The sequence below is a fragment of the Polypterus senegalus genome, chromosome 16, assembly GCF_016835505.1.
Source record: "Polypterus senegalus isolate Bchr_013 chromosome 16, ASM1683550v1, whole genome shotgun sequence".
In the NCBI taxonomy this organism is placed as follows: Eukaryota; Metazoa; Chordata; class Cladistia; order Polypteriformes; family Polypteridae; genus Polypterus; species Polypterus senegalus.
Window position 1 is genome coordinate 103,901,936 of NC_053169.1, and position 23,112 is coordinate 103,925,047.

Here is a 23,112-nt window from a genome sequence, read left to right on the forward strand (position 1 = left end):
ATTCTGTTTGCTTGACTGCATACAAGTTACTCTGTTAAAATAAAAGAAAATAAAACCAATCTAATTTTATGGCCCTCTTCAAGCATAAGTCTTATTCTTTCACTGCTGTGTGATTTCATTGGAGGGAGGGAGGTGACGCCATTAATTACAGCACTCTCTGAATGCCAACTGACCGGTTACTGTGAGACGCGGCGGCTAACTGTCTGTAAAAAAATCAGAAATTCTTCAATCGCGCGTAAAGCTACAAAGTGCCGTGCAGTGGTCTGTAAAAAGTGCACATTCGCCCCCTGCAAACGCTAAAACGGGTGGCCGTTGATGACGAGGACCTCAGACTGCCAGCTAATCCTCCGGGTGTTCCATCAAAACTACGATTGGCCGACTAAAGTCAAAGTCTTTAAAACCTTAACCAATGAAAATTACCGGGTCCACCGTGGGGGGTCCCCCTGGCTTTGGAGCGTCATGCTTGTGTGACACTTGAAATGTAAACTTCTGTTTAACGTTGGTTTTTATGGCTCTCAAAATCTCATTGGGGTCGTGTAGCGAGGATATTTGATGTATCGTGTCCTTGGGCATCCCGATGGGTACTTTTAAATAAAGTTTATTGTCACTTCTTCTTCTTCTTCTTTCGGCTGCTCCGTTAGGGGTTGCCACAGTGGATCATCTTCTTCCATATTTATTGTTACTAATATTAATATTCTTATTCAACAGCAGGCGCAATGCAAAAGGGCAATTGTCTTAAATATCGAGTCCTTCACTGAGTTGGGTTTAATAAAAGCAGAAGGTGATGATTGTCGAGAAATCCCTGCTGAGAGACGCATGCGTACGAGAAAGGAGAATCGCGTGCACCTCTTCGAAATATGGAGACTCCAGGACACCTCAAAAAATGTCAAGCCAGGCTTACTGTCACATCTCCTCAGTGGAAGGAAACTCATCATTGGACGTCTCCTCAGAACAGACGACAAAAATACGATACAAAGAGTTTGTATGCAACACATACATCAAAATAACACGAGCCGATTTGAATTTGCCAGCATTCCCGCTGCTCAGTTCTCATGAGTGGGTGGCACGAGGGACAACGGCTGGACGGGAGTTCTGAGTAAGAAACGCGAGTAGGCAGGTTAGCCCACTTCTCTAGTTGTCCCCCGGCAGGCATTGGGCGCAGAAGGCCGTGGAGTCGCCATTTATGAAGTTGGAACAAGTCGGGGCGGCGCCTGACGCTTAGGCCAGGGTGGTCCGACAAACCAAAGCAGATCCAAAGAAATCATCTCATAATCCAATAAACCGATATCATGCACTGCTTGTAATATAAAGTCACAGAGAGCACATGTAAAGCTTTGGAGTTGCGAAGCAGCGCCCAAATGCCATTAACGCTAAGTGAATGTTGGTTTTTGTGTGCAGCGTAATGTTCGATCGGGTTCCGTGTGTTTTTTGTGTTTTTAATTTACTTCCTCAAAGAGTCCTTTGATTGCCACTGGGAGTCACCGCCGGGTCTGCTCAGATGTTTCCGTGGTTTTGGCTTCTTTCTGACTGCTTTGACCATTGTTGCCGTTTTACACATATAATTATTGTCAGTCAGTCAGTCATTTTCCAACCCGCTATATCCTTACACAGGGTCACGGGGGTATGCTGGAGCCAATCCCAGCCAGCCCAAAGGCACAAGGCAGGAACAAACCCCGGGCAGGGTGCCAGCCCACCGCAGGTTATTATTGTCTGGTAAGGAATTTCTTGTTGGCCGTCGTCTTTGGCGCTCGCCTCTGACTCTGCCTGCCCAAGATGAGGTCCACGGAGATCACAAATGTCAAATTCTGATGTTTCCTCGGGATGGGGCTCAGCTCAGCTCTTAACACAGGTGACACTTTGGGCATGTCGGTCATGGTGGGACGATAATGTTCTCCCAGGGGTCACCAAGTTTCCTTCATTTTCTACTCACATTTCAAAGGGAAGCTGTTAAAGAGGACTGGGGTTTGAATTGCATGATGGGAAGATGTCATTACAAATATAAATCATGAGAGGAAATGAAAGAAGCAAGGCAACAGTCAATGACGTCACATCCTACAAAGGGATCTTCGTACTTCTCCTCCCACCACAAAACCTCCACGTGTTTTAATAAGTGCAGCACTGTGGACACGTGCTGCCTCTGTTGAAGGCCGTCACCCTGGTCACCCAAGTGTAATGTCCTCAAGAGCCGAATGGAGGTTGGCAGAAATGAAAGTGTGAGGGCCCTTCAAGAAGTCACGCCCTGTGATCTTTACACTGCATGTTAATATTAACATCGCTTACGCTGTGCACGACAGACACAGCCGCCAAGCGGCAACACGTTTGGCTTCAGATATCGACATCGTTACCGCTGATCTCAAAGCCAGGATTTTAAAAACGTAACCGATAAACCCTTTTTAAAATAAAAGTAAAATGTTCTGGAATGTAAACGGTCGATACATCAATAAAATGGCAAGTCCTCCGTATTTCAGGGGGCGCGTGTTTCTGCCTCTTTAATGGTGGACATTTGAGAAGATCCACACAAGAATGGATGGTGGCAATGGGCAGCAGTGGTCCACGCTGGCACCTCCCACCACCTCAGCCCAGTCACTCGGGCTCCTTAAACTCCCGATCATATTTACCCTCGAGTTCTTAAGGAGGCCAGCGAGTACAGACAGAAACCTCTGACACATACTCGTAGAAGTCACTGCACACTGGGCTGAGTCCAAAGGACTTCAAAATGGCCAATATGATCCCATTCTATAAAATGGCTGACTGGGCAGACCCAACTAGAGGCCAGTAAGCTTAACGTGCCTGACAGGAATTATTAAGGAGAAGACTGAGCAACACACGGCGAGTGCAGGAGTTTTACTGAACAGTCAGCGTGGGGTTAGACGAGGGAGGTCGTGGTTCACTAACTGGCTGGAATTCTATGAGGAAGCCATTAAAGGGTACAACCAGAGTGGAGCAAATGATACGATTGATCTGGGATTGATAAGGTACCACATGAGAGATTGGCATCAGACTAAAAGAAGTGGCACTTCAGGCTGTAGATGGATGCAGAATTGGCTCAGACACAGGAAGCAGGAGGTGATGGAGTGAAGAGCCTCATCAGAATTGGGAGAAGTTAAGAGTGGTGACCAGGAGGGGGCAGTGCTGGAGCCAGTGCTATCTTTAATGTAGAGATATATCAAAGTTTTAGATAGGAATAGAAATAACAAGCTGGTTAAGTTTGCAGATGATGCCAAGGTAGATGCACCGGCAGATAATTTTGAATCCTCACGGAGGGACGTGGACAGCAGACAGGCTTGGGCAGATGAGAACGAAGGTCCGTCAAAGTAATGTATTATACGTAGGAAGTGCACAGAGCTGAGCCTTTACAGGAGATGAAGAGGAGACCCGACTGAAGTGTTTAACATTATGAAATGAATGAGTCCAGTGGATTGAGATGGTGACTTGAGTTCATCAAGAACACGGGGACACTGCTGGAAACTTGTGAAGGGGGAAATTTGAGGAGTCCAGCACACATTATAACTGGGGATAAAATAAAAGTAACCAGCTACATCTAAAAAGTTGTCCATCACCCTGGATAAAGGCGTCCATCAAATAATCAGCAATAATAGCCGTGACTTCAGCAGCGAGACATCGCAGGCTTAGGAATTTATGATACGCGATGACATGGGAGAAGAAAACAAAATCGTCGATTCTCTGTCGTCGGGTAATGTGCTGCTGGTGAGAGAACCGAGGTTCAGGGTATGGTGGGTCTGCTCATTAGTGATGTGCAGAGTCTGTACAATGGACAATAAGGGGCCTATAAAGTGACAAACCTGTCATAGCTGACATCCCATCCGACACGTTTCTGTAATTTCTGGACCAGAGATGGGTGCCGAATATGATCTAAACGCAGAACAGAATCACAGACACCTCCGTTGGCTTCCAGACTTTTGTGGGGACTCCGAGGAGCGAAGCTGCCACCTCCTGCACCGTGTAGGCCGACCATGGAGAATTTCCAAACCGTTTACAAATGAAGGAAGCGCTCACACGGCCGCACGGCGTGGTCAGAAGGTTCACGGCGCTGCGTCTGTACCAACGAGGAGAAACGCGCCGCCGCCACCGTTGGAGTTCACAATAAGACACTGCAGAGGGACAGCAGTCAAAAGTGGAAGCTTGTTTAATATTGCTCTACCATCATCCTGAAAGGCATAATCGGAGTTACACATCTCATTTGATTGGAGTTACAGAATCATAGTTTCTCTTTTTCATTGAACAATATATACAATGTAAAATAAATACATTACACAAATGGACATCGTATTATCGGAACACACTGTATGATACACGTCACAAAAATATACATACAGGTCATTGTTCACCGATGTGGCGCACATCTACATCTACAGACATGGTTCTCACTAAGTTGATTTGCTCAGCAACTCCTGGATCCTTTTGAAGCTTTTAGTTCTTTGTATTTTACTTTATTTCATTTATTTATTTTATTTTATTTTTTTTTTTTTTTTTTCAATATATTCTTTCAGATTTTCATGTAAAGACTGCCATTAATTATTTCATTTTTGGCAGGAATACACATATGCATAAATAATTTAAATAGATCCACACCAACACCCATAATCTCTTCTATAAGAAAAATAGCAGTTGTTTGTACACATTTATATTATTATATTTATTATTAATATTATTATTATTATTATTATTTTTTCTATTAATTTAAACGCAGAATAGTTGAATAAATACAGCACTTTGATCTAATTGAAATACAAGTGCAACTAGTGAACGTTGCACAGTCATATTGCTTTAAATAAGAAGATCTACAAAACCCAGAAATGGACGAGAGATCGTTGAATATGGCGACGTGACACCTCTTTACAATGGAACTCGTTTTTGGTGTAAAACAAACACAGGAAAACAGGCAACTGAACCACTGAGCAGGATTTAAGCCGAGTGAAAGGAGATTCCCAGACTCGCAGATTCCTGCTGGTGTCTCATTATGTGATTTCCTTAAAAACAAAACAAACAAATCAAAAGAGCCAACGGAACGGATGGCTTTCAAACACAACGTGCAATGGAAGCGGACGCGGGTTCCTCTGCCACAGCTTAAATCCTGTCCACAAGGGCTGGCCCGTCTCCCCAGAAATGAAAAGCCAAGTGGAATTTCCTAACAAAAGCAGCACCTTTTATTCCCAGGAGTTGTCCATGGAATTTCATGGAAGTGCCGAGGTGGCTCGCGCCACAGCTCCGAGCACCTCATGAGTTGCTATGCATGGTTATAAAGTTCTAGAATCACAGTACGGTCACTTCTCTACTGAGAAACCACAAGCTACAATATCATCGACGTTTGCAGAGCTAATGAGAGATACACAGTATTTATAGACGGACGGACGGACGGACAGACGGACGGACAGACGGAGAACCCGCACCCTTTTCTCTTTACTTTTACATTTTTCTTATACAAGCACACAAAGTTCAAGCGGTAGTTTTGGAAACGGGTCTCTGCGTCAAAAAAGTCTTTGCAACTACGCCGAGCAAAGTCAATCTATCGACAACTGAGATGATTGAGGGGGTAAGGGTCGTGGGCGATTATTTACAGCGGTTCTTTAAAAATGAGACTTAACCGTTTGGAAATATTCAAAGTCCTTTATCGCTAAGATATACATTGTTATTCTACAATAAACTGTGACACAGATGCCTGCTGAAGTTCTCGTAGTTCTTAGGAAGAGCCTCGAATCCCGTGAGCTACAGGATGGACTAGTGGAATCTCCTGAGGAATGGTACATCCATTACTGTCTCTAAACCTACCCTGTGTCTAAAAAGAAAACGGGAGCAGAAGGAAAAATCAAGTAAAGCAATAAAGAAGCACAAGAACACCACGAGAACAAGAAAGACGACAGGCCTCGAACGCGACGTCCAACCAAAGAGAAAACAGCGACAGATGGTGACGACGACCGTGCCAAAGGAAAAGGCCGGAGAAGAAGCAGAGCAAACGTGAAACATTCAGAAAGCAGGAGTACGATATTTCCTTTTGTTCCAATGCGCGGCTTCGGCTTGGCTTACAATCTTTATTTTCCGGCAAGTGCACACACGCTAAGGGAGGGAGCCGACAGAAGGGGGCGCTCCTCGCCTGCTGCTCGACTGACGTATTCCAGATTATTAAGATCACACCACCGGGACCGCCTGGAAGGTGCTTGGAGGGGCTCGCTTCGCACAAACACGGCCGCGGCTCCGAGTGCTCGCCAGCCTGGCCAGTGCCATCGCCTTAACCGATCCATGTTGTCGTCGTCGCCGTCGTCCTCCTTGATTCGCGTGCGTTTGTGTGCGCGTTGCGACGTCGGCGTAATCTAACAGTGGGATTCAATCTCGGAAGAAGCGCGTCTTTATTTAGAGAAATGAACAAAAGGAAAAACAAACAAACAAACAAACAAACAAACAAACTGCGTCCTTGACTAGACTGGCACACAACGAAAATTGCATATCGCTTCATATGCACCTTCCCTTTTTTGTTTTAAGAACTATTGCTCAAGAAGAGAAAATTCACACAATTAATAAAATGGCTGAAAGTGTTAAAGCTGTTACAAAAAATCTCAATTAATTATCAACAAAATATTATAAAAAAATCTTTCTTAAAAGTTTTTTTTATTACTATTTTTTTCTTCTTTTTTCTTTTCTCCTTCATCATTGTTCTTCATTGCTTATGCCGCATTGAAAAAGAAATGCAGTATATTCGTTGTCGTTGTTCTTGTATTGCATGAGTGAATAAAGCTTAAAGTATTCCCTGAAAGAGTACCGATAAGTCACGAAAACCGATGAAGGATCTGGAAGACTTGAAAGAAAACAATGAAGGAATCGAATGGCTGTAACTGATCTAGATGGAGAACACAACGATAAGAAACAGCCGACTGACACGACACTCGGTCACCGAATTAGAGACTGCTCGTCGAAAACCCGCGTCTGGTCGATGCGCCACGCCCGACTGCAAGGTGAGACGCCTTCAGCTTGATTCCTTTCGCTACGTGGGGACGTTAGTGGGAAATTCGCTGGTATCCATGGCATGGACTTCCATCCTTTGGCAGGGCTGGCTTCCTTCTTGCGTCATGTAGAGACAACTTTCATGGAAAAAAAAAAAAACAAGTTTCAGAAGAGCACAAAGGTGCGTTCAAGTCCGACGAAGAGAGAGTCGAAAGCTGATTCCCAGTCTTACCGCTGAACACTCAGTGCAGTCGTTAGTTAATTGTTTTAAAGTTGCTGTTTGCTTAACAAAAAAAAAAAATAATTCTAATAATAAAAACCCAAAAGTTTCCATTGTCTTCAAGTTGTCTAACTTTGAATGTCCTCCCCTTGGAAGCGGTGGCGGTGGCCTGGCTCGTTCTCTGTGCGTGACAAGCGGAGGCCGGGGACCTCCAAGTCAGACCTTGGCCTCGAGCATTTCTAAGAAGAGTTTGTGCATGGGCACCTTGCCCTCCAGTTTGATGCTGTAGAAATGCTGCACGGCCTTGGTGGACGTCTGCCGCAGCAGCGGGAGGGTCATGAGCAGTTTGCCGGCCCGGCGGGGGTCCTCCACGTGCTGACTGGCCTCATAGTCTTGAAGGGCCTCGTGTAAAACATCCTGCAGTTTCTGAACGGCCTCCACGTCTTCTATGTGCATTGAATCTGCGAAGGGGAAAGGAAGGAAGAAGAAGAAGAAGAAGAAGAAGAAGGTTAGGATTAGCAGGCGTAAGACAGAGACCAGCAATGGGCAATGGCAATGGGTTGGCAGTGCCCACCCGCTACAAATGCAGTTGTGGCCTATTTTGGCATTAGTTGCATTACCCGCACATCCCCCGGGATGGCATCCTGGAAACGACGCTGACCGTAGCAAAAGTGACTCGATGGAGGCGATGGACAATTTCTAGCTGGAAACAGCGGCACACGTACGTCACAACTACAAGTCTGCCCTGCCGTCCTCAAGCAGGGGCACCCGAGAGTACCCTGCACAATTACATCCACTCTCTCAAACTCTCTCGGCTGCTCAACAAAAAAGTAGGAAGTGACAACGTGTGACACCGAAAATGCCCCCAAGTGACGCCACCCCAGCACATTTACCTTGAAATCGTCTTAAGGCCACGCCACATGAGCCGACTTTTCCTTCCTTTATGAGTCAGAAGTGGCTGGCAGCAGTCGACTAAGGGGTTAGGCTTGGGGTCTGATGTCTCGTGTACCACAATAGAATGGAAAAAAGAGCAAAAGAAAAAAAGGGCAGAGCAATGCCAGGCACTCCAGATGTCGAGTAAGAGAGGCGAGAGACAAGGCACTACAAGGTGTGCTGGTCCTTCATTGACTAATGGGACCCGCATCTCCATTTCTGTGGAAACTGTCAAATGTAGAAATACAGAACGAATGTTTGACGCGAATGGCAGCGAGCCGCAGCTGAGGCTGGCATGCAGGGCAGTGCCGCTGCTGTTTGGCACCAGAGTGGACCCCTGACTCGTCCCTGGCTGTACTGAGCTGGCGTGTTCTACTGTCCACGTCCTAAAGACCTGAATATTACAGAGGTAAGCTGGTCCGGGGTGGTGGAGGGTGCCCTGAAGGGGGGCTGGCACTTCCTCCAAGGTCTCATGAAAATGGTGTGGTTTTACCCTGCCATCAGAAATCAGGGTATGCGGGTACAGCCGTCAAAGACGTTCTTTGTTTTATTGCACAGCCTGTGGGAAGAGCTTCACTGTACACTGTACGCAGGAGCACACAGGCGCTATAAAAGACAGACACACGGCAGACAGCACGAGTGGGCAAAGGAAAGAGGAAGAAAAATGCCTGGAGGACCAATGAGATCCCATCCGCTAGCTGCAAAGCCCCGCCCCTTCTGGCAGGGGAGATCTCGGCCCCTCAGAGGGACTCGCTTTGTTTTTTAATTAAAACGTGGCATCGTATGGGACCCCACCCCTCATTCTTTTGTGCTCTGCCTTTAATAATGCACTGAAGAAAGGCACTATATAGAATCGGTGGGAGACGTGAAGGATTGAGTGTGCTAAATGGATCTTTCAGATCGAGATGAAAGAGGACAGCAAATAGAAAGGAGAGAAGAACAACACATGTGCCATGACTGATGGGCATGAAGAGCACAACATAATCAATACAGGACCGATGTGTAGGGTGAAAGGCACTGGATGACATCTGGACTGATGTGAAACGGGCCATGTATGTAAAAGCGCACTGTGGTGAGCGTGACAAGGCTGCTGCTGCTGCTGCTGATGATGATGATGATGGTAGATTTGTGTTTATGACATTACTGTCTATGGGGGCCACGTGATGAATTGGACATGAAACATCAGAAAGTACAAATCTCTCCTTCTCTTAATATATAGCGCCTTTCACTTCTACCTGTCATAGGCCACCATTGTCACGTGCACTGAGCTCCAGTGAAATTCTGACTTGCGTTTATATAGCGCCTTCTCTCTCACGGCAGCAGGATGCAGGTTGACACCATGTTGACACTCGTGACAATCTTAAGCCTCAATAAGAAAGTGACAGCACGAGGTGATCTCGAGCCGATCGGCCAGCGCGTCGCCTCCCGGTATGAAATGCCAAGCGCCTTTCGTCTGCGCCTCGTGTCCTTAGGGTTCCTGTCATTAATTCGCATCTGGGGAATTCATTAATGATGCTGCCCTTCAGAATGCAAATGTTATTTTTGTTGTCCTCAGCTGCATGGCGGCGGCCGGCCCTCGGTGGGGTCTGCCGCTTGGCGCTCTGAAAACACGTCCCCTCTAACCGGTGCCAAAACAGGGGGGAAAAAAAATACACACACTCAGGCCCCGTGTCTTGACAAGTCCCTGGGGAGCTATAAAAATAATTGGGAAATCATCTGAGTGCACGTTGGAAATACGGAGCGGGATCAGGGAGCGGAGAGGAAAGGGAATGAAATCGTAGATCACCGGCGGTGGCGGCAGCTCATCTTCTCGGCTAAATGTCGGCGCGGACCGGCCGCCCCACCACACTCATTTCTCCTTAGTCTTTCATCTCCATGTTTGTGAAGGCTTTTTCTATTTAGCCTAAGATGTCGTCTGCGTTCTTTGCCTTTTCAATGTGCTAATAAATATTCTGAATCCAATCAGCTTGTCTTCAGAGGCCAAATGTTCACTTTGTATGCAAAGCAGGACACTTAAATATAAATAAAATTTAAATATAACGGATGAGAAGGCCTGACATCAGAGAGCAGCCAGCCGCACTCCTCCAGGCCTGACTTCACGTACCAGAGCGGGTGCGTCCCGCCATCTGCACACCGTCTCGGGGCCCTGGGAGCTATATGAAATGGGGCAAGGGGGGTTATTAATAATGAGGGCACCTGATGACTGAGCAAAGGGCTCAAAGGGCCGAACGGGCACAGGGCGCTACATGAAGCGAATGGCCGAATGGGTACAGGGCGCTACATAAAGCGACTGGCCGAATGGGCAAAGGGTGCTGCATAAAGAGACTGGCTAAATGGGCACAGTTCACTACATAAAGTGACTAGCTGAATGGGCACAGAACGCTACATAAAGCGACTGGCCGAATGGGCAAAGGGTGCTGCATAAAGAGACTGGCTAAATGGGCACAGTTCACTACATAAAGCAACTGGCCAAACGGGCACAGGGTGTTACATAAAGTGACTAGCTGAACGGGCACAGAACGCTACATAAAGTGACTGGCTGAATGGGTACAGGGCGCTACATAAAGTGACTGGTTGAATGGGCACAGGGCGCTACATAAAGCGACTAGCTGAATGGGCACAGGGTCCTACATAAAGTGACTGACTGGCTGAATGGGCATGCTGAACGGGCACAGGGCGCTACATAAAGCAACTGGCTGAATGGGCACAGGGCACTACATAAAGTTACTGGCTGAATGGGCACAGGGCACTACATAAAGCGACTAGCTGAACGGGCACAGAATGCTACATAAAGTGACTGGCTGAATGGGCACATGGTCCTACATAAAGAAATGGATTCATCCAAAGGCCCCAGATCTCTGCATAAAACGGTGTGCTAACTAAAATGACTGAGGAAAGGGGCACCATTTGAAAGGGTTAATTGGAGGGGCACCATTTGAAATGTCCTGTCTCAGCAGGGCTGCCCCTCTGGCCGTGTCTCGTCTCCCTTTTCTTCATTTTTCATTTGCTTATTTCTGTTGATTCCATTCCTCTCTTTCGGTTTTGTCTCTAAGTATCCTTTGCCCTTGCTTTGTTCCGTCTGGTTGGTGGGCGGTCCCCCAAGAGGCAGGGCCACCTGCCAATCACCGTCAGACCCTATCAATCCGGGGGTCTCTTCCACAGTTCTGGGCCGTTCATTTTTGGTGGGTCTGCTTGTGTTTCTTTGCTTATTGCTCCATTTCGGACTGCGTTTCTGGACTCGGCACCTGCCCTCATTACTACTAGCTGGGGCTTCACGGTGATATCCCCCTCTAGTGGAAGTGCTCTTGGAGTTTTCTGGGATTTATGTGCTTTAGGACTTCCAGTTCACAGCATAAAATGATTAATTGATTAAAAGCGCATACGAAAGGCACTACATAAATAAAAGGACTTCTTACTGTTATTAAGATGATTGACTACGTGAGTCTAGCATGCTATATATTTGACTGAATAAAAAGGCATATGGCGCTATATAAAATGACTGAGATGAAGGAAGTGATTGAATTAAAACCCTCACACTGAGATAATTGGAATATGGCAGGAGTCTGGAGCACCCGAAGAATGCCCACATGGCAATTGAACCCGCACTCACGGGGCACAGTGGCATTCCCTGAACGGTTTAGCAGGGTAAGGACTGACTGCAGACATCTTCTGCCCTCCAATCTGCCTGATCCCACTCAGGGTCTCAGGGGCTCTAACCATGACTGGGGTGCCATGCTTTCTCACACAACTAAATGTCAGCAGCAGACGGCCGTGCCAACTGCTGACTGCTGGGCTTGGGATTTGGACCCGAGTTACTTGGTATATGAAGTGTTGCACCGCTGTGCCACACTACTTGGGATTGAAACCCCCCCAGTGATGACGAGGCCACTGGCGAGCCCAGCCACAGCAGTAAGATGCCACACTCTACCCACCTTATTTAAGAGGACTGCAAATGGACAGCCTGAGCCTGCAAAGCAGGGAGCGGTTCGATGTGAGAGTGGGCTCGGGGTCACTTACTGAAGCCCAAGATCACCCGCCTGCCTCTCTCAAGCCGACTCGCCTCCCATCGTCCAGGAGAAGAACCGTTAATTACAAAATCAATTAAAAAAGAATTCCTCAAAAGAGTCACGCGCTGCGGTTCTCGCGGGTGCAATTTGGGCAGAAGGACTCATCTGACTCCGGCTGGCCAGACTGGGTGCCATCATCCGCAAGCAAGCAAAAGCAATCTGGTTTTTCATTTTTCAGCGTGGCTGAGCCCAGCCTGAGATTGATCGTCACATATGGCCCCAGAAAACAAACTGTCAATACCGTGAGCGCCGCAGAATTGGAACAAATAGCCGGCCGCCCATTCGGGCCGCTCATTGCGACCCATTTAACAGATTTTATTGACAGTTTCCTTCTTGTAATTAAAGGGAAAACCACTGGCCGGCAACCAAGATAAAGTTCAAAGATGGGGTCAACACAAAAGGAGATGGAGGGCCGTGGCGGGCCTGTCAATGGCGCGGCACGTCAGAGCACCTCCACGGCTAATGACCGGGATCTGCCTCATGCAAATGCAGGACAAAGGGGCCGGGCGGGGGGCTACGGCTCGCCTCACTTCGGCTGTTTGATTGGAGGACGGCTGTGGGGAGAAGAGACCACCCATGAGCGATGGGGAGATGGGGCGGGGGGGTCATCGTCACAGGTGACGGCGTCTCCTTAAAATGAATGAAAATGACAAATTTGATGAGGAAACGCAGCACGCCGTCTGACCTTTGTGATCAGCTGATGTGAAAGGCGCTATAAAACGTAAGCGATAGAAACTCGCGAGGGGAGGCGCGTCCATCCGTTTGCCAGCTGAGAGCCAAGTGGGCCCAAATCTCTCGACATACGACAGCCTAAAAATGAGGACACAACGGAGCACAAGCGGGGAATGGCGCTATATAATATGGAGTGGGAGGCTCGATGAGACAGAGGCAGACACGTGAAAGGCGCTATATGACCACACAACTGGAAATGGCACATTAAAGTACTGAAGAGAGAAATGACCTCTAAAGTGGGCTACAGATGATGGGCACCCAGATAAACTTGCAAGGCACTATATAACAGAAACACTAATAAAGCCTCCATGGCCGCTGCACCCCTCATACACAGAGAGGGATGTGAAAGGTACACAGAAAGATGGCCGGGGAAGGCGCTATATTATACATTATACACTACATTATAGCGCCTTTCACATACATTTAACTAAGAGCAGTTTACACAGAGACAGCTGGACGGATATGAAAACCAGCTGGATCATCAACTCTAGTGGTTCAAAGCTGCCGAGCTGCCCATGGCGGCCAGCGCCCACCGTGAAACGCAACAGACATCGAGAGCATGCAGAAGTGCCCACCTGAGTTGGCGAGTGCGATCGCCTTGAGGGTGACGAATTCCTCCTTTTCCAGCTTCATGCTTTTGTATTTCTTCACCAGCTGCAGGATGGCGTTGTTGAGCTCCAGGAGGCCGGCCAGCTTGGACTGCTCCTCATCCATGATGTAGTCCTCGGCGTAAACCAGTTCGTCCTCAAAGGAGAGGGAGCGGTAGACGACCCCGAGGATGAGGATTTCCATCCACGCACTTTGTAAAAGGCTCATCTGGTCGGCGAGGGACAGAGTGGAGAATCCTGTGGAGAGAACAGAAGAGAGCACAGCCATGAAGGAGAAGTCCACCAGGGTCCGGGGACGAGGACTTGCCATCGTGTCATCCACCTCGTGCACTTTGTGCTTTGGAAACGTCCAGACAATGCGCTCGAGGGGGTGCGAGGGGGCACGAGGCTCAATACGCTTTTAAGATATTCATTCAGTTCAACTCTGATGTGCCCAGACAGGAGTTTGAGGGGGCATTGGCACTTTGAAGGGCCCGTGGAAGGCACCGCTCAGCCGTGCCATGGCGACGAGCACAGACACATAGTACAATGGTGCTGAAGCGTGGCGTATAGCGCCTTTACCGTCTCTAACGAGCTTCACAAAGAGCCCACCTTCACGCCTTTGCCTGTCCTGACCATCAGAAAGTCGGCCTCCCCGCTTCTCCGACTCGAGCTGATTTTGTGCTGACAGGCTGGGGATCTTCGGCACCATCTGAACATTGAAATTCAGATGGCGCGATCTCCTATAAAGTGTGACTCGGGGCGTTCGTCTCGCCCACCATTTGAAGCTGGGATGTTTCTGCTCTCGGGGAAGGCCTTATCTTCCGCAGCACACAGCCAGAATCAATTTCCAGCGTCACATTGCCGGATGAAGTCGCCGGGACTTGGGCTCCCTTTTTTGGGAGGTCAAATTAACCTTTTAAAGGCCATCAGACGTGGAGGGGGACAAAGGAGCAGCAGCAGCAGGAGGAGGAGGACGGGTCTCCATTTAATAAGATGTGCTGCGCTCATTGGCACGGACTGAGAGAGGAGCCATTCTCGACATTACAATGAATATGTTCATCCCGAGCAGGCCATTGTGGGGGCTCAGCTCTGCACCCTCGCACTCCCCTCATGGTTTTGTGTCCAAGTGTGACTCCAGTGTCACCAGTCAAAGTCACTGGACCAAGACACAGGAGGACACATGCGCCACATACATTTACATGCAATGCACACACACACACCCCTCCCGTGGATAAGAGAGTCACGTTTGGGGGCTGATTGACCAGCAGGCCAAGTGGAGTGGAATGTCAGGACAGAGCAAGTCCCGCGAGTCGTGAATCGGCCAACTTGGACCAGCGGTTTTCATTCGTTCTGAATTGTGGACCGGCTAAAGTCTGAGAAACTCTTCACGGGACCCCCTTTTGGAATTTCAGGCGTCCAGATTTCTTAACATAAGATTGGAGAGCAGGGAACGCTGAAATACAGGACCTGCCCGATCTTCACACCCGATGGTGGTACGCAGAGCGGTGGTCCACGGAGAGGCCGATGTGGATGATTGCTTTCTTGACTCGCCGGTGTCCTTTCTGAAATCTCCCTGTGTGTCAACATTCCTTCATTGTCACTTTTGTTCATCACTCATTGCAGCATCTGACGTCGCCTGCACAACTGCTTCAGGACATTCTGGCCTCCAATCTCCTGCCTGCTGTTTGCCTGACATTTCAGTTTTTTGGGGGTATTTGGACTTTGCCTCATTTCTCAGTCCTATGTATTCATTCTTATTGTTCTGCTCGTTTTCCTAAAAGTACCCCACCAAAGACGAGTGACGTCACTGCTTGTCCCCAAAGACTCCTCCCCTTCCGTTTCTCGATGACATAAAGCAGGATGGCAGCAGGAAGTTGTCATCATTTGTGGATTGTGCCGTTCAGCTTTTAGAGATTCCTGCCCACCCGAGCCAAACGGAATCGAAATGTGGCGTCCCCTGGTGGGAGATCAAGTCTTTATTCATGGGTATCACCTCTTATCGTACTCTGTGTGTGTGTGTGTGTGTGTGGATATCGACATATCTCTCTATACATACCGTACAGTCACACATGTCCACATAGGGAGCACCTGATGGTCAGACCCCTGACACATAGCCTGAGGGGTGGCATTTTTCACTGCCATCTTCCCTCTCACCCGCAGCCACCACTGTTGTAACTTAGAGGGTCCCACTTCTTCCACCCCACAGTTATTTAGGAAGCAGTGGCACCAGAAGTCATCTTTCAATTGAGAAGCTGCGTTCAAAGAGCTCGGAGCTCCTCGGAGAAGACGCCACACACTGGAGGGGCTCGAGGGTCACGAGGCGCCCACGATTCCCCTCGGGACTTTTCTTCTCTTTATTTTCTTCTATTAAATGGAGTACCTGGGTGGTCTTTCCTATGTATAATATGAGGACTTCCCATCGGTGACAAACAGCTGCTTTACAAACACCTGGGAGCACAATGAAAGCCTCTTCATCGACCTTGTTTATTTATTTGTTTGTTTGTTTTCCTTTGTTTCTTGTTTTGTTGTTTTGTTTCATGTCACAATGAAGCGAGATTTTCACCGTTACAACGACTAAGTGTAGGGCGATGTTCAAACACACGCCACTAGCGCATCATGGAAAGGGGAGGAGACAGGTGCGGTGGGGCGGGGCCAGATGTTGTCGATGCCCCCTCCCAGAACGTGTGCAGCGTTCACATGGAACGCTCCGCCCACTTTCACGTGTGTTGCTCATTTGTCTGCTCACATGATCGTGAGCACCCGCCCCCTAGAAAAGCCCCCAAAAGTTCAAAAGTTCAAGTGAAGAAGTGAGCTGTGCAGCCTTAGTAGGTGGGCTTCGTGATGATGGCTCCTGTCGTACTGGTCACCTTATGAGGGGGCATTCAGGAGAAACCAACGCGTGTGCAGTGTGTGTGTCACGTGTGTTTGTGTCATGTGCAGTACGTATGAGTGTAATGGGGACACGCACACGTGACACACACATAGTGTCAGCTATGAAAATGTTTCTTCTTCCAACAGATGGACTATTCAGTAACGTTGCCAAATGTGGATAGATGGCATCTCTGAATCGACTGGCATTTGTGCCAGTGGTCCTGGATGCAGGAGTAACATAGGTGACTCTGCGGGATGGCCGCCTTCTTTACACAGTCGTCATTGTCGATGGTCTTCATAAGGCTGACAGCGCTGTGTGTGTCCTGAACAGAAGGCCGCTGAGTGCCACCACCACATGACACTGGGTAGTGCCCCGTGACCCTGGACTGAGCAGGTGCTCAGCCAGTCAGGACGGACTCTCCTGTTGAGCTGAAATGGCCGCTCCAGTGGCTTTAGGGCTACTGAGGCCGACAGTCTGACTTCTGCTTCCTGCAGTCGCCACCCAGCTACTCGATCTTCCCGCTACTAATGGTGAGATTGTTGTCTGGGCACCACTGTGCCAGCCGGTAGACCTGCTCTTGGTTGCTGTGTCATTATTATTGGTGACCCGGCCTATGATGTTGGTATCACTGGCTGATTAAGAGTTGGCCCCGTGTCTGTCCGCGCACCACCCTGTGCAGTGCCAGCGTTGGTGTCAGGGAGGAGGATGCCAGCCCTCCCATTCCTGTAAGCCCATTGGCTCAACTGCTGACCGGTTTGCCGTGAAGATTCGCCATTCGAGGTGCTCTAGAATTGAAACGGTCAGCCCCGATCACCGGTGGTCCCAATAAAGTGCCTGGGCAGGGAGTGCTTGACGTGTCCATTGAATCCAACAAATGACGCCAATTCAGTTAATGGCTCCTCAGGCGAAAGATGGAAGCCAGCGACCCCCCGAGGAGAAGCCTTCCCAGGTCGCAGGTCAGAAGGGAGGAGGAGGAGGAGGTTTGAGGATGGATGTCGAGAAGGAGGGTGGAATCCATTGGTGAGTGGGCTCGTTCTTCTCCCTCCCCGGCTCATTATGTGTGTGTTTCAGGCTATTGTTTAGAACAACTGCTAATTTATTATCCCAAACTGTTAACATCGCTGATCTCATTAGGAGCGGGAGAACAGTGCCGAGCTTTCTGGCCTGCTGGTAAAATGCAAACAGAGTGCCAGTTGGCAGAGCCCACCACTAGTACTTAATAAAATCATCAAAAGGGATTAGTCGAGGTGTTCTTAAGGGGGTCTTAAACACGTGTCTGTGGCCAGCTCGGGAATGTGGCCTCATGCCATTGAAAGCGAGACCCCTCTGCACCTGCCGCACGGCACGTGTGGAGAGACGTTAATAATAATAATAATAATAATAATAATAAAATAATATAGAAGAATAAAGAGAAGAGAAAGGAAGGAAGGAAGGAAGAGTGCGAGGAGAAGCGGCGTGTGGCGCTGCGGTGTGTGTGTGTGTGCGCGCGCGTGCGCGGCTGTGTGTGTGCGTGTGCGCGCGCGCGCGTGCGTCTCCCAGCAGCGGCAGATGGAGCGAGCCGATCGCCCGAAGCGTCTTCCTGTGACAGAGCCATTCTTCCCTGGTAGACACCGCTGTTAGTAAATAATTAGATTTACACATTCCCCAATCTCCACACATCTTTCCGCCGAATAATTAAAAGCGGGATGATTAGTTTATTGAGTGGAAGGAGGAACTTTTTTTTATTGAGGTCCATCAATGATTTTATCAGGGGCAGCACTTTTACGGTTGTCATGCGAGTGCAGGCATCCAATTTTTCTTATCTGCCTGATTAATACAAACGCTGTTTCAGGACGCATTAATTAACAGATACAAATCTACGTTCTCATGGAAGGATCAATACGGAGAAGAAAAGAGGCATCAATGTGAATTTAGTGCTGATGATGGAGAAGGTACTCTATTGACATTTACGTGCATGGAAACTTGAAAGTTCACCCGGGCCTTTTTGTCCTGTTATTTCCTTTTAAAAAATTAACTATTTTAACCTTAATTACATTTCACATCTCCTGCTCCTTCGGTAAAAGGATCTGAAAGCAGCAAATTAACGCCGCGGTCCGGGACAACAAATGAGTTCCTCTTCTGCTTATTTATTTATTTCCACAATTAGCTGCCTTCTTTGCGCCATTCCTATAGAAAGGGCCTGCCAGGCGCTTTTATTTTTTTTTTTATAAATTTAATTCTCTTATCTATTTAAATGCCCCCTCAAACAATGCCAGGTTATCCGCTCGATCTCCCTGCTCCCGCCGTGTGAATGAGTAAAACACCGCAGATGGGGGCTCGATGGGCCGCTCCCGGGCGCCCGTCCAAAGCCCCCCGCTTTTCCATTCTGGTTTGTGGGTTGGGGGGTCCGGGGGGATAAACCGACGCACTTTGCAGTCAGCTTCCCGAAAAGACGAAGCATTCGAAAGTGTGAAGGGCGCGCGCAGAAAACGAGTCTGACGGCCGCTCCTCAAAACTACACTTTTGGCTCAAGAAGAATACACAGAAAGAGCCATGTGGGGTGAAGCTGCCAACCGGGCACTCGTGTACCCTGCAGGGTACGAGGGGGTCACCCGACCGCTCATTCCAAGCTGAAGCGCTCTGTCACCGTGCTGTCCATTTTACTGTCCCACCAGTGTTGAGCTGGGAAGTGAAACGCTGCCACAGTGCAGTCAGGGACAGAGCCAACCTGATGAAGACCCCCAGTGAGGAGTCAGAGGAGCTCAAAGTAAGGGGCGAAGTTTACGTGGTGGTTGATTTTTACTTAAAGGGCCGTTAAAGGGAGTCTTATTGGCACTGCCCTATGATGGGCACTACGTTCAGGACTGGTGCCGATGCTGCTGGGGTAAGCTTTGTCCCACTGTGACCCTGAATTGGATTAAGTGGGATTGATGGTGGGATTTTCAAGCTTACTCGACAGGATGCTACTCCATCATATGGCTTATGCCACCTCGGCTATTCCCATCGAGATGGCTTAGTGACAGCTGGGGGCGGCAATGACCAGGATGAGGAGGAGGAGGACATGCGGACTTCAAAGTGTAGCCACCCAAGGACAGCAGAGAGGGATTTTTAGAACCTCTACTTATTTTGTTTCCATTTTTTGAACGGAACTTTTTTTTTTTTACCTTCTGTTTATTTCTGTGGATGGCGTCATTTTGGTTGCCAAGGGGTGGGGTGGCACCAGAAATCCCTGTCCCATGATGTCATCGGCATTGTGGGAAACGATTTGCCCAGAATTGTGGATGAATTCTTGAAACAAGTCAACGTGTGGCAGTTTCTGGGTCATGGACTTGTGTTTTGGGTTCGGTGACACGTTGGTTAGTCCTTCCATTCTGTGACCTTTGCTGGGAGGTCCTTGTTCTCCTGCCATATTTTATCTTCTTGTTCTGTTGATTCTGCCAGCTGCTGTCACTGTTTCTTACTTTAACTGCTGAGGGCAGATGTGCCAGGCACTGTGAGGGACTGTGGGGTGACAGATGTGTCACCGTGTGAAGTGACCGCAGATGTGGAAGCGAAGAGCCTGCCTGGGCTGGTGCAGGAGGTGAGCGGCTCATGGGGTAGTGTGAGATGTCGACGACTACATCAGCCGATGCGTTTTAAAGAAAAGACGTCAATGACCCTCTGAAATATCGAGTCAGCAGCTGCCATATTAAAGGAAAGAACACAATGAGCAAAAGCAAAAACGTCCCCCTTCTGTCTACTGGACGTCAGTTCGGCCATTTCACCGCACGCTGCACCACAGTCGCCTCGGTGGAAATCCTCACTCAACACTTCAGCTAATTTGGGGGCTGAAGGTGAACCCACCATACCAATACTAGGCCAGTCACACTGGTCCACCCAGCACTATTCATAAAGGATCGAGCTCTTCAGGGGTCCTGAAGGTCTTCACCCAGCAGCGCCACAGTCGATGGACCCCATAGTGGACTTCTTTGTTCAGCTAGCAGCCCTTTAATGTTTCTTCTCTTACTGTACATTTCTTAAACCTGCTAAAGTGCAATAAATGTCTGTGCTAAACTGGCAGGGGTAGCTGGCAGTGCCCAGGGTGGGAGCACCAAGTGAATGTCGGAGAGTATGGTGCTAGACTGACACACTCGGTCTACAGTCGGGAATCCCTGCTAAAGATGGTTTGCCTGGTACAGTACACCACAATTAGAGATGTTAGGCTCTGTCCTATTAGTTGTGCTCCCTTAATCGGACCCAACAATGAGAATTAACAACAAGCAAAGCAAACAATACGGAGAGCAGAAAGGAAAGGGTTCGACTCCCTCGGCCATGTCAGGACACCTGCTGATCTTAAAAGGATGAAATGTTTTATAAAGAAATACCCCTTACACGCCAATAAAAATGTACAAACTCCCCTCTTTAGTAACACCAAGGCGCAGGACCCGGGAAAGAGCGGCGTCATCACCAAAGACGGAAGTCGAATTAATAGCAAAGGGACGCAAAACTGCAGCCAGGCACAGGGCTGAACCTGCCAGCCTTTAGTGAAAATGACAATAAAAGGTCTTAAGGAATAAATACTGGTGCTCTGTTACGGTTCAAGGTTCGAGAATATTACAACATTTTGATGAAAATCCACAACTTGATATAGAGGATCAGCTTCGGTAGGACAGACGGTCAGATGACTGCATGAAGAAACTCCCAGTCGAGTTCAGGTGGTCGTCCGTTGGTGCAGACCACCATGCCGTGGCTCAGTGTGCCTTCCCCGAGAAATGGGGGCTCACGGCTTCATGTTTGAATTTGACCCTGTTAAGCGCGCACCTCGGTAACTCTGAGGACGCCCAGGCCGGCTCTCTCCAGTCTGGCAGATTAGCGGCATATGTACGCATCCGGGATCGTTTTGGCCTTCCTTATCATTTCTTTAAGTCGGCCCAGAGGAGTGAAGTGCCGAAGGGGCCACACTGGAACATTTCTGGATGGCCCAGTAAAGGTACCCCACTTAGACACCTAAAGGGGCCAACTGCTTTGTGGAACTTGTGGTGGCACACCGATCAGCCGAGTTTAAAAATGCCACTGAATGTCGGCCAGCCTGCCTCGATCAAATGGTATCCTCTTAAGCCTTTGTCGAGGAATCCAGGAGTCCTGAGGTCGGAATACCTGGGCGGCATACGGCACCTTGCCAATCTTTACATTTGCCCCCGGGAGCGGGATGTTGCTTCACCAACTAATCACTAGTCTGAAAGAGCCGCTTGATTCTAATACACCTAATTAGCAATCGGCAGACTCTTAATTGCATACATTAGGACCAATTCGTAGTGGAGATTAATTCTAAATATACCCAAGCAGCTGGTTAAGATGCCACGGATTACTGTACGGACTGTACTTTTCCACTTAATTAGATATCAAAATTAAGCGGCAACAAGCAGTTTGACATAACGGGGGATTGAACCGCTGCTTGGAGTCCCAGGGCTACACTAAAGTGACCGCCAAACAGAGCCGCACAGATGGAGTGATATTAAACACCGCACTGGAAAGCAATTTCAAATAATAAAATATCAATATTTACATTTTAATTACCCCATCTGAGAGCTGCTTTGTCATTTCCACCGTTGCCACTGCAGTGCGGGGCGGCAGCAATGACATTGGGGCCTGGCCGGTGAATCTGCTTTGGCTCCGGCGTTTGCGTCCATCGAGCGCTCGGCCCACCACGGGGGCTCTCTTCTCTTTGTTCTGTTTGATCCTGAAGGATTTTCTGTTCGACTCGTGCAAACTTCCGTTGAATTCCCCGGGGAAGCCGCATCCAAGCAAACAAAAGTGGAACAGAGCTCTGCCTGGATACTAACAACCTGACACGCGGCGGCGGTGGCGGTGGCGGCGGCGGCGTCTTCATATCTGTGATAGATGAGCGTGTCCACATCGTGCTCAGGCTGCACAGGACGGGGCCAAACCTTTAAAAATTCTGGAAGTTCTCTCCCAGTACCAGTGCCAGTCCATCTGCTCATGTAAAGGGCTCAATGTTTACGGGCACAAGTTAAGGATTAAGGACACGCCATTTGAGGGAGTGGCGCCCCCTTTCTGCCCCTTGTGGCACTGGGTGCCATTAAGCTGAAGTTAGAAGATAGCGCCCAGCCCAGGCTCTGAACGTGAGACATGGTGGCACGACAAGCTGATGATCCACTGGTAGGTGAAGGCCCAACACACCCGGACTGTGAAATAAAATGGCCAAGCCACAAAATGTTTAGGCTTTGGTGCTTTGTCTGGGTCCGGCGAAGGCTTCGTTTCAGCTGGTGCCCCTCCTCGTGTTCGCCGACCAAATGGACATTCAGCGATTCCTACGGTGCTCGACTGTGGAACAGGAGGCCTCGACATGACCTCGCAGCGCGCAGCACATTGGATTTAACGACTCCAGTGGTGGAATCTGGTAGCCTCCAAAGGCACCCAATTACTCAATTACAAGCCACAGGGACGACTGCATACACGACTGCCCTGTGACCTTTCATCAGGGCCGTGTTACGTTATTTTGACACGGAGAACACTGCAATCTCGACCCGCCTTTGTTCTTCAACCACAACACTAAAATTCAGCGAGCCGAGCCTCCATTGGCGCGGTCCAGCTCACCTGCTTTCCTTGTCCCTGAGGCCACCATTCTCTCTCACTCTTTTAGGACACTCGACTCCTTGTACTTCAGTGGTTGTTAATGCCAATCCACACAAGAGCCCACACTTATGAGTATCAACTCTTGATGGGGGTGAGACATGGCACCACTAGCGCTAACTAGTTGCT

General features: G+C 48.7%; 1 protein-coding gene across 4 annotated transcripts in view; it reads right to left on the reverse strand.

Moving 5' to 3' along the window:
* Positions 1-4,124: 4,124 nt before the first annotated feature.
* Positions 4,125-23,112, reverse strand: part of esrrga (estrogen-related receptor gamma a) — a 230,985-nt gene continuing 211,997 nt past the window's right edge. For all 4 annotated transcript variants that reach the window (XM_039738280.1, XM_039738279.1, XM_039738277.1 and 1 more), the window contains 2 exons: positions 13,485-13,754; positions 4,125-7,638 (listed from right to left, as the gene is read on the reverse strand). In XM_039738280.1, the coding sequence (XP_039594214.1) occupies positions 7,394-7,638; positions 13,485-13,754 (515 nt within the window). In that variant the 3' untranslated portion in view covers positions 4,125-7,393. The remainder of the gene's footprint in view (positions 7,639-13,484; positions 13,755-23,112) is intronic.